This window comes from Aspergillus fijiensis, assembly GCF_003184825.1.
Source record: "Aspergillus fijiensis CBS 313.89 unplaced genomic scaffold BO72scaffold_44, whole genome shotgun sequence".
Taxonomy (NCBI): Eukaryota; Fungi; Ascomycota; class Eurotiomycetes; order Eurotiales; family Aspergillaceae; genus Aspergillus; species Aspergillus fijiensis.
Genome location: NW_024469020.1, coordinates 292,638 through 303,445, shown reverse-complemented (window position 1 = coordinate 303,445; position 10,808 = coordinate 292,638). Strand labels below are relative to the sequence as shown.

General features: G+C 55.4%; 5 protein-coding genes across 5 annotated transcripts; 3 read left to right on the top strand and 2 right to left on the bottom strand.

Annotated features, from left to right (window-relative positions):
* Positions 1-84: 84 nt before the first annotated feature.
* On the top strand, positions 85-677 carry BO72DRAFT_498731 (uncharacterized protein; the record flags this gene model as incomplete). The annotated part of the gene is made up of 2 exons (XM_040948792.1): positions 85-222; positions 312-677. Coding segments are annotated over 2 exons (504 nt in total), but the record flags the coding sequence as incomplete, so codon positions are not given.
* Positions 678-1,089: 412 nt separating this feature from the next.
* On the bottom strand, positions 1,090-1,726 carry BO72DRAFT_383789 (uncharacterized protein; the record flags this gene model as incomplete). The annotated part of the gene is made up of 2 exons (XM_040941525.1): positions 1,090-1,421; positions 1,492-1,726. The coding sequence occupies 2 exons, from the start codon at positions 1,724-1,726 to the stop codon at positions 1,090-1,092; spliced, it is 567 nt and encodes a 188-aa protein (XP_040798919.1).
* Positions 1,727-2,426: 700 nt separating this feature from the next.
* Positions 2,427-5,104, top strand: ugd2 (putative UDP-glucose dehydrogenase Ugd1). The gene is made up of 4 exons (XM_040945240.1): positions 2,427-3,124; positions 3,191-3,531; positions 3,591-3,728; positions 3,820-5,104. The coding sequence occupies exons 1-4, from the start codon at positions 2,896-2,898 to the stop codon at positions 4,774-4,776; spliced, it is 1,665 nt and encodes a 554-aa protein (XP_040798918.1). The 5' UTR covers positions 2,427-2,895; the 3' UTR covers positions 4,777-5,104.
* BO72DRAFT_192020 (25S rRNA (adenine645-N1)-methyltransferase) lies at positions 5,084-7,041 on the bottom strand. Its single transcript, XM_040939541.1, has one exon. The coding sequence runs from the start codon at positions 6,711-6,713 to the stop codon at positions 5,199-5,201; it is 1,515 nt and encodes a 504-aa protein (XP_040798917.1). The 5' UTR covers positions 6,714-7,041; the 3' UTR covers positions 5,084-5,198.
* A 500-nt stretch (positions 7,042-7,541) lies between these two features.
* Positions 7,542-10,685, top strand: BO72DRAFT_460975 (putative C6 finger domain protein; the record flags this gene model as incomplete). Its single annotated transcript, XM_040946495.1, has 3 exons — positions 7,542-7,716; positions 7,769-9,389; positions 9,449-10,685. The coding sequence occupies 3 exons, from the start codon at positions 7,542-7,544 to the stop codon at positions 10,683-10,685; spliced, it is 3,033 nt and encodes a 1,010-aa protein (XP_040798916.1).
* Between the last annotated feature and the right edge of the window lie 123 nt (positions 10,686-10,808).

Below are 10,808 nucleotides of genomic sequence, written 5' to 3'. Positions count from 1 at the left end.
CCCCCCTATCCCAAGGGTAGTGCTGTATCAAGCCCTGCTTATCCATCAACAAAAAGCTGACTCCAAGAAACCCCGAACTACAGCACCTTCCTAGGCGACTGCTACTTCCCTCTCTCGCGCGAGCATGCACGTGCCAAGGAAGGCGCCTATTTCGCCTACTACATCACACGATGGAAATACGTCAACGAAGGACTCGAGACGCCGCCTCTCGCGATTTGCGTGGTAAGCTTTTCCTCCACCTCCACCTCCCCTCCCTCCCAACAATCAAATCCCCCATCGACCAGCAGTAATCTTATTCAAGATTCTCCCAGTGTAACAACAAGCGCGGCCGAGAAGGCATCGCCCGCTACGAGATCCCCCCGCTCCTCCTCCAAGCCTGGATGAACACGAAGCTCGAAACCGGGGGTCTCGACGACCAGACCGCGTACGTCCTGAGCCAGCAGGGCTGGGACCTCCGGTTCGTCAAGGCCACCATGCCGGTCCACGAAGCGCAGCGGCTCGGAAGGTTTCCGCACTTCTCCGGGAAGGTCAGGGTGGAGCGGACGAAAGCGTACAATCTGCGGGATCCCGGGGAACGGAGGGAAGCGCTGCGGGCGCTGATGGGTTTACTGCTTTATTTTCATGATCGTCCGGAGTTTGTGTATGCGAATACTCAGAGTGGTTATATTTTTGTTTGAATTTTCGATGAAGCTGATTCTTGGAGGGAGGAGTTCTGCGGGATGTGGTTTGATCATTGGGGCTGTTTTGGTTTCGGTCAGGATGTATATAGATTGTGGGTTATGGTTGTATACCACACTTTGGGTATGAACGTGCAACGAATTGCATTTCATGTATTTCAAGCTATCATATAGCAGGTGTTGTAGCTGTGCGAGATGTTGTAGTAATTTTCTATTGATATTAAGAATGGAAGACCACCATTGTTAGACCACTCAAGATGCACACTGCATAATATCGAGGTGGGTTACACGAAGACACAGTCGCAGAATACAGTTTATTGGCCGGACAGAACAAGCAAATAACGAAGTCGCATATTCATAACTCATAAGTCATAAGATACAACAATGGTATTAAACCAACGAAGGTCACACTCTACCGCTGCACACCGGGGATAGCACCCGCGGCACTCTTGGTGCCAGCGGCCAGCGAAGAGCCCGCCGACTGGACGCCCGAGTACAGTCCCTGGCCGGCACTTTTGGAGCCCTCGACGACGGGGTCCGTGACACCCCCCAGCGAACCGCCATACGACCCATTCTCATCCTTCCCCTTCCGCTCGGCGCGATTGATGCCTTCCTTCGAGACGGCGTTGCCCACCGGCGACAGCAGCCCGTTCTCGCCCAGCTGGTTGCCCACGAGGTTGTGCACGTCGTCCTGGATCTGATCGACCTGCTTGACGCCCGTGACCTTGGTCTTGTTTAGGTTGTCTGCCATGATGGGTAAGGTTAGTTGTGTTTCGACCGGCGTGATTGTGATAGAGAGGGATGGAGGACTTACCTTTCGTGACATACGAGGCCTTGTTGTCCCCCTTGCCAAACCACTTGAGGTACTGGTCTTCCAGCCAGGGCATCCACTTCTCGTACTGGTCGTTGTAGACCTCCTGCACCCACTCGGCGTAGGTCTGCTTCTTGCGCTCTTCCTCCGGCAGGTTGTTGTAGATGTGGCGTTGTTGTTCTTCGGTGTGCCGGCGGGGCTGGCTGGGGCGGCCGAGGGCGTTGTTGACGGAGTCCATTTTGGGAAGGTGTGGATTGGTTTGTATGTGATGAGATAGGGACAGCAAAGTGAAAGTTGTGTGCTTGCGCCTGAGGATGAAGCTGTAAAGATCTAGTGTTCTGATTTCGAACTTGTAAGGCGAGTAAGAAGTTTTATAGTTGGCAAGCCACGGCTGACGCATGCCATGACGTCTGTGGATCTGGCGCAGATGAGCCCAAGCCGGCGCTGTCAATGCTTCATCCAACCGTATGACAGGGTCGAGGTTCTGGAAGCCGCGTGAGTGCAGATCGTTCTGATATCAATGTCATTGAGGATGGGGGATGAGGGCCGCGACCGGTGACGTCACATGGCTATGTGGCTCGTGCGCACAGCGCCACGGCTCTGGGGCATGTGACAGGGACATCCATCATTATTCTGTTTGCTCTGTTTGTTGATGTCAATTGAAGAAAAGTAGCTTGTGCTTGATGCATGAGTGCAGGCTGCTGCTGCCTGGGGAGGACTGATGGTGTTGGTCGCCAGCAAAAGTTAATGCATAAGGTAGATCTGTGGGTACGCCTCAAAGGATCAGCCAAAACAATCACGAGCACTAGCCATTGGGCGACCGGTGGACTCATGTAGGTAGGTTAACATGAGACAGATATTTAACAACCTCAGCATGTCGCCTCCTCACTCTTCTCATCTCTTTAGCAATTGCATAGATTCCCCTTCCTTTTAGACTCGAAAATTCAAAGAGTGAGGCTGTCGATGGAAAATAAAAGTTGCATCGGCTGTTGACGCGACAGATGGGACCACCCATGTTGTTCCAATTGAGTTGCATATCAGACCTCCTTAGCGTCGCCTCAATGTGGATTCAAGCAGACCAAGGCTGCGAACACGTAGTCAAGCTCGACAAAACCACACCCAATAACATGTCCATATTTTTAGAATAATTGGTAGTTCGCTGTGAGGTGGCCAGTTCAACGTTGCGACCAGACCGCCCTTTGATCGGGTCTCACACACACAACCCGCATATCGGCGGGGAGTGAGCGAGAGGGGTTCAAAGTCCGTCTGTTTTCCCTTTCCCTCTTTTTCTTCTTTGATTTTTCGTTTGTGTATGCATCCTGTGCGATAGACGGGGAAGAGGGGTTTGGGTAAGTCGTCAACTGTGGGTTTGGGGTTTTTTTACAAGGAGTATATCGTTGCAAAGCAATGCCGTTCTTTCCTCTGTTACTTGTTTTGGCGGGTCTGACTCTATTCCTTTCGCGACGTCGGTATAAGGCCATCGAAGCCGCGAGTGGTGGGAGTCCTCGAAGTCCTCATGTCGTTGTCAAGGGCCACACGTACTCCGATAGTGTAGAGGGGATCGAGCTGCGACCGCTACCGAGTACGAAGATCGAGAACGTGCGTAGTGCATGTATCATCGGGGCGGGCCATGTGGGTGAGTACAAAGTAACATAGAATCTATTGTCCTGATGGACTCAAAGAGCTTACCCATGTTCAAAAGGAGCATTGACTGCCATCATCCTGGCGTCGCAGAACCCCCACGTCCAATTCTGTGTGGTCGATCGAGATGCGAGTCTCATTGAGGCTTGGAAATCGGATCGTCCTCCTATCCTTGAGCCGGGGCTAGAGGATTTGCTCTTCGACGACCCTCCCGTGTTTGCGATGGAGGCATCCAGCCTCCCGGAAGAAGCGAAGGTGAATGATTTGAGCCAAAATAATGATGCTGAGAGAACGCGACGACAAAGGAAGTTGGCCAACCTCGCCTTTTCCACCAATATCCATGCGGGAGTGGTTTCCGCAGATCTAGTCTTTCTTTGTGTAGAATGTTCTCCAGATACACCGGTGAGACCAACAGATGGACGTCACAAGAAATAGGACTAAGTACTGACAATGGACTGCAGTCGGAGACCAAAGAAGGAATCAACCTCGCGCCGCTTGAGGCCGCAATCCAAGCGATCGCCCAAGTATCGACCGGGCACAAGATCATCGTGCAGAGGAGCACAGCGCCGTGTGGCATCGTCCAGCGCATAAAAAAAGCTGTCAGTAAACAGACACCGCACTGAAGCACTCCCCCAAACTGCTACCTAGTACGGAGACTGACACCCCCAATTTCATGATGACAATATATAGCTACGCAAAACCGCATCCCCAACAGCCACCTTCGACGTCCTGTCGAACCCGGACTTTCTGATCCCCGGCACGGCCATCCGCGACCTACTCTACCCGCCTCGCGTCCTGATCGGCCACATCTTCTCCGAGGACATGTCCGTCGAGGCCATCACCGCGCTAAAGCGCCTCTACCTGCCCTGGGTCCCCGAAGAGCGCCTGATCACCATGGACGCCTGGTCCGCGGAGCTGGGCAAGCTCGCGGCCAACGCCTGCCTCGCGCAGCAGATCAGCAACGTCCAGTCCCTGAGCGCGATCTGCGAGTCCACCAACGCCAACATCGCCCATATCACTCAGACACTGGGGCTGCCACCGCGCGTAGGGCTGGGGTTTGGGGGCGGTACAGACTCCCACACGGAGATCCTGTGCTTGATCTATCTTGCAAGGGAGCTGGGCTTGCACCCCGTCGCTGAGTATTGGAGGGCGGTGCTCCAGATGAACGAGTTCTACCACAGCCGCACCGCGAAGCGAGTCACGGAGCGGTTCACGGGAGAGCTGAAGGACCACCGGGTGGCGATCTTGGGTTTCGCGGGGGGGAAGACTTGCGCGATTCGGGATCAGTCGTCTACGGCGGTAGGATTGGCGCGCGACTTGATGAGCATCGGGGTGCAAGTGACGGTCTTCGATCCTCGGATCCCGGGTGATCAGCTGCGGAGTGCGCTACGTCTCGCGGACGCATCCCTGGAAGCAGTCACAATCGTTGACTCGGTCGATGCGGCTTGTCAGGGTTGCAGTGGGCTGATACTGCTTATGGAGTATGATGAGTTCAGCCACGAGCAGGTGCGGTGGCAGGGCATTGCTGGGCAGATGCAGGGTCCGAAGGTGTTTCTGGATCTCTGTGGAGTGCTTGATCGGTTCAAGATGCAGCAGTGGGGGTTTGATATGCTCCAGCTTGGGGTGAGGCAGAAGGACGCTCATTGATTATGATGATTTTGATGACGGGACGATGTACAGAACGAAGGATGGAGTACAACTGATCATGGAATCTTTGGACTGGTGCTCTTTGCGTGTGGGTTCGTTATGCGGGAGTTGGAGAGGATGCTGGATAGTTTAATTATTGTAATACTTACTAGGGTTTCGCCGGTGGCTAGCTAAAGATTGTTTATACACATATACAAGGTCAAGGCAGAAGTCACTGGGCGAGGAGGTATACAACGGTACTTTCAAAGCTCTTAATCGAGGCTTGGCGCTGATCCATGGACGTGACTACCACGGCTACGATGCTGAAGACTGCACTTGTGTACTAGTACTAGTAGATGCATATATTCCAGTGACGACTCGCTCGATCATGATTAAACTCAAGTACTTTTTTCTATACACTATTCAAGCACCTTATGCCAGTACTACCGGATCTTGTAGACGCATGGCTTAAGAACAGCCGCTTCTTCAGCAGCGGACATGCCCTTGTCGGACGAGCGGTCGATGAACCGCTTCTTGCCAGGGCCACCGGCACCAGCGCTGGGGGCGGCGGAGCCAGCATGTTTGCCCTTGGTGGGGGCGCCACCGGCCTTCACAAACTCCATCTTGACGAACATCTTGTTCGACTTATCAAGAGTCTCCTGCTTGAGAATGAAGCCTCGCGTCCGGAAGACCTCCACGAAGGCCGAGATATCCGTCTCATCATCGTTGTTGGCGGGACGAGCGTCCTCCGCGTAGATTTCGTTGTCGGAGACATCCGAGTCCGCGTTGTCCGCCGACTGCTTCTTCTTGAGCTTCTTCTGCTCCGCCTTGCTGAGCGGCTTCTTGGCGCCGATCTGCGCCTTCTTGCGGGTAACCTTGCCGAATCGGCTCTTCACTTCGCTGACCCAGCATTCGCCCTTGCCGTCGCTGCGGAGCACCCGCCACGCTTCTTCCACGAACGACACCCAGTTGGTGCCCATCAGACTGAGACAGAAGACCGCCACGTCGACAGATCCATCCTCCAGGGGCAGATTGGAGATGTCGGCCTTGGTGATCGGGGAGTCCTTCGGGGCGTGCAGATCGTAGCTGAGTAGTTTGAGGTTCAGCTTCTTGGAAGACGGCAGCAGCGCGCGCGCGAGCTGAGCATCACCGCAGCCCAAGTCGGCCACGGTACACAGGCCGTTCGGTCGTCGGGGCAGCGGGGCAGCTGAGGGTCGTCCCTTGTTGTTATCCGGTTTGCCCCTCCGGGGCGCATGAGCGCTGCCACGGACGCGCATAGCCTTGATGTAGCCATCCACAGGGTTCGAGGGCCAGGACTCCTTGACCTGGCGCGCAAAACCGGCGTGGTACTCGTCGAACAGTTCGGGGTTCGAAGTGAAAAGCTCAAAGGCCTTGCTCGAGGGCGTGGTGTAGAGGGTCTCGTTTAGATGGCGGAATCGGGAGGAGATTAGCTTCTGTCGCATGGCCTGCTGCAGAGGGGTCAGGATGGCTTTCGTCTCCGGCGGCGCCACGGGCATCGATTCGGTGGTGGTGGCAGATTCCCTGGTGGCATCGCCCTGCGGATGATCTTGCTTCTCCTCCGTGTTCTTGTTCTTATTCTTGTTCTTCCTTTGTCTCTTGCTCTTGGGCTTCTCGCCCTCCTCGGCGGCGGCGGCGGCGTCGGTTGGTCGCGGTGCGTCCGCTTCGACGGTCTGGGGTTTGGCCTGGTCCTGCTTCTTCTCGCCCTTCATCATGGCCTCCTTTTCAGCCTTCTTCCTGGCCCAGGGGGTGATCTTCTCCCCCTCAATGTGCCGGCGGAACATAGCGTCCACATTTCCCTTGGTGACATTATCCTCCCGCTTGCGCTTTCGGTCTTTGGGGTTCGGCTTGGATGATTTGTCATTTGTCTTTTCAGGAGCAGGCTCACTCTGCTGCTTGAGAGCAGAGTTCTCGAGCGACCAACCCGGTACAGCGAACATGCTTGCGATAGGTTGCCTTTGGAAAATGGTTGATTATTGTTCTGCCCGGCCGTGCATCTCTAAAATTTTCTGGCAAAAAAAGGCGGAGACGATCAGTCCTCGGGGGGTTCTGCCGCCCGTCTCAAGGGCGGTGAGTTCTGTGTTTGTCTTGTTTGTCTTGTCGCTTCCATCAGGCTTTCGAGAAGTGTCTCGGGCACTACGGTGATTTGTCTTATTACTCGTGGCGCTAATTGCTGGATTTCTGATTTCAGAGTTTGATGCATATACACGTCTTAGACAATCTGTCAGATCTAGATGGAGTAGTTGTGGGCTGGTGTCAGGATCTTGGAGACTGGAGACTGCTACCAAGGAAGTGCCTCGGATCAATCAGATTGTGGATATTGTCTAGACTTTCTACTCCGTACCGAGCAGGTCAGTGATCAGGCCATATGCCTGGGAAAAAAATCCCCAAAAAAAGCCTTAGATATGATAAGTAGGACCCATTGCCCCAGTTGCTCAAATTATCTGGCATAATTCCACCGTGAGCAATCTCTCTGCACATGTAGCAGCTCTTGGGGTGACAGAAGCAAAGCTGAGCACGGCATGACTGCGTATACCTAAGGCATCGATCCCGACCCGTCACATATTTCCAGGCCAATCAGAATTTCACCTCTTTGACGACCTCCACCGCGGTCTGCAAATCAACCCCATTCAAGCTTGATGCTACAGAAGTCGTGCGACGAATTCCATTCGGAAGTAGAAGTGCACGTTATCTGTGTCAAGTCAGGTCGGTCTCCTCTCTGCTGGCGATGATTATGGAATTGGTCTCGCTTTCGACTCTGCATCGCCATGGAAAGCACCAACCGTGCCCGGCAGTCTCCGCCAAATCTGTCTATCAGTGGGCCAGGCACAGCGCAGGGTCCTGACGTCGCAGACGGCGCCCAACTGGACCCTGCGGAGGCGGGATCGAACAATGTAACATCACAAAGAGTTCCCAAAAAGCGTACCAAAACAGGATGTTTAAGTGAGTGCAACTGGCCGTAAATCACGTCCCATGCATTAACATCGCTAAATAGCTTGCCGCAAACGTCGCATCAAGTGCGGCGAAGAAAAGCCGACATGCCATAATTGCGTGAAATCAAAACGCGACTGTCAAGGCTACGGGCCCCGCCTGATTTTCAAGAACCCATTGGGCATCTCAGGTCCCGGGTTTGGCCAGCAGCCGGCCTTCAGCGTGCAGACACAGTCAGCACCAGTCTCAAGTGAGCACTCGGTGTCTCAGCAAAGAAAGGACAGACCAGATCAGCCTGCTATAGCTCCAAAGCTGTCTTTGCCACCCGATGCAGAGACCCGGAATCCAACCGCTACCTTCTCACTGAACGAGGCTCCTGGGATCAGAAGGACTCCTCCTCAGCCAGCAGTCTCAGGAGAGGTCCACCTTCCTTCGAGTTCGGAGAACTCGTCCGAAAGCTATACACCACCGGACACCCTCGCGTTCCTTGATCACCAAAGACGGCAGCTGTCGACTGATCTGGGGGCAGGTTACTCATGGTCGGACGCTGTCTCATATTCTCAAGGAGGCCCTTGGCTGCCAAATACCGCACCGTCTGGTGTGAATCTACTGCAAGACCAACTTAGAACAGCTTCGTCTGCGCATGTGCCTCTCTCGCAGTCATCAACATCGCCGTATGGAGATTATATGGAAGATGACGGTGAGGATGAATACTACAGTGGTGAATCAGAGGGGGAACGGGAAGACCAGATCTCCGTGCAAAACTACAACCAGCTTAGCCTTATTATGGCATCTGCCAATCGCGACGAGCGGCAGCTGCGTTCTTTCACTACATATTTGAATGAGCCAAATGTACTCGGCTCGTACATCCCCACATACGGCGCATCACCCTTGAACAATCCGAAGACGGCCCGAATCTTCCTGCATTTCATCCATTCCACCGGACCATCGCTATCTGTCTTCGAGCGTCATCCGATCGACCCATCCACCATGCTTGGCGCCCCCGTACCAACCGCCCAGCAGGGCCTATGGACATATACCCTCCCTCTTAAGGCTCTCGAGAGTCAAGTTTTGCTGCAAGCTATCCTCGCCTTGAGCAGCTTACATATCTCCTTCCTCCAACAAGCACCCCCAACGGTTTCGTTGAAGCATTATCACTACGCTCTGAGAAGAGTCGGTGTGGCTGTCGGGCTTCCCACGCGCCGCAAGCAGATCACCACCCTGGCTGCTACCCTGCTTCTAGGATATTACGAGGTGATGGGTGCTGATCACTCGAAATGGAACAGCCACGTGGCAGGGTCGGCGCAACTGGTGCGTGAGATTGATTTTGCTGGCATGACTCGTGGGCTCCGCGCCCAGCGACGGAGAGTATGGGCTCAGCGACAGCAAATGCAGCCGCCGGTCATGGCACTCACAGACAGCTACCTTTTTGGAGATTCCACGTCGGACGACGACCCTTTCGCAGAGAAGGAAAGTAGCATCAACGAGCAGTTCATCGGGACTCTACTTGGACGAGCCGTAAACTACGACGAATTCGGGCAAATTAACGATGAGAGTGGGAACCCTCGTCAATACAAGCACTTCACACGGAAAGATATCGAGAACTATCGAATCCAGTGTGACCTGTACTGGTGGTACTGCAAGCAAGATGTCATGCAAAGTATCATCAGCGGTTGCCCTTTGTTGTAAGTCATAAGACCCCTCCCCTCACTTATCTCGAGCTACGACACTGACCACAACCCAGCATGCCATACTCCCAATGGGGTCAATGCCCTCCCCGCGCGGGTATGGGCCGGCTCGACGCTATCTACGGGTCTGCAGACCACCTGTGGCTACTTCTAGGTCGCTTGGCAGAATTCGGCTATCGTGACAGGAAACGAAAACTGAGAACGGCTAAGACTACAGGCATGGAGTGGCGCCCGGATGCCAATCTGGGCAAATTCATGGCCCGGTTCGCCAGAGGACCACCCGGACCACCAGGCCGAGGACCACCTCCTGCTGGTGGCCCGGGGGGTCCTCCAGGACCATCTCCACCCGGTGCAGCAGATATGCGCCGTGGTGGTCCACCCACCGGCTCCGGCCCAAACGCCCCGCCCATGTACGGCATGGCACCGTCCAGCGGCCCACGCCGCGCCCCCGCCGTGTTCCTCAACACCCGGGAATCCCAGCACCACCACCATCAGTCTCTCGAAGAGGAAGAAGAGGATACCTCGTACCACGACGCCGAGAAGGAATGGGAGAGTATGGTGGCGGCGTTCGACGCATTCCTCCCGGCCCTAGGACCATACTTCATGCCTTTACCCGCGGACTCGGTGCCGCCGATCTCGACCCCGTTCGGCCCCGCCCTGCAGTACCGGACGCACACGATCGCCACGATCTGGTGCTTCTACTACACGGGGCGGATCCTCCTGCACCGGCTACACCCCTGCATGCCGCCGGCGATGATGGTCGCCGCGGGCGTGGCCGCCGCCACCACGGCGGAATACGCGCAGATCATCGGCCGCATCGCCGCGGGCGTCTACTACCCGCAGTCCTTCCACCTCGAGGCCGGCAGCCTGAGCCCGACGCTGGGCTCGTGCTTGATTGAGATCACGGTGCCGCTGTTTTTTGCGGGAGTCCAGTACACAGACCCCGCGCAGCGCGAGTGGCTGGTCACCGAGCTGCTGGACCTCAACCGGCTGAGCGGCTGGCGCACCTCGGACGCGATCGCGCGCGGCTGCGAGAATGCGTGGGTCGTCGCCGCCGCGCACGGCCGCGGGCCACCGTACACTCGTCGCGATAGGACTCTCAACAAGCCGGTGTCCATGTGGACCCCGCCCCCGGAGGAGGAGAGCGGCGGCGGTGGCGGCGGCGGTGGACCGTACAACAGCTCCGAACGCCGGTTCGTCACGGTCAGCAAGCGGCCGAACGCGAATTGGGCGATGGGCATCCTGAGTCTCGAGGATGATATTCTGAACTTGGATATCAATGATCGGACGTGATCCTTTTGTTGTCGTGCTTGCTGACAGGACGCAGCGCAGCCAAAAGGTGATGTGGACGGACCTGTTCAGATGGGTGATACCTCCCCCCGAACCTTTATCGGCGATCCACCATAGGAAAACCCA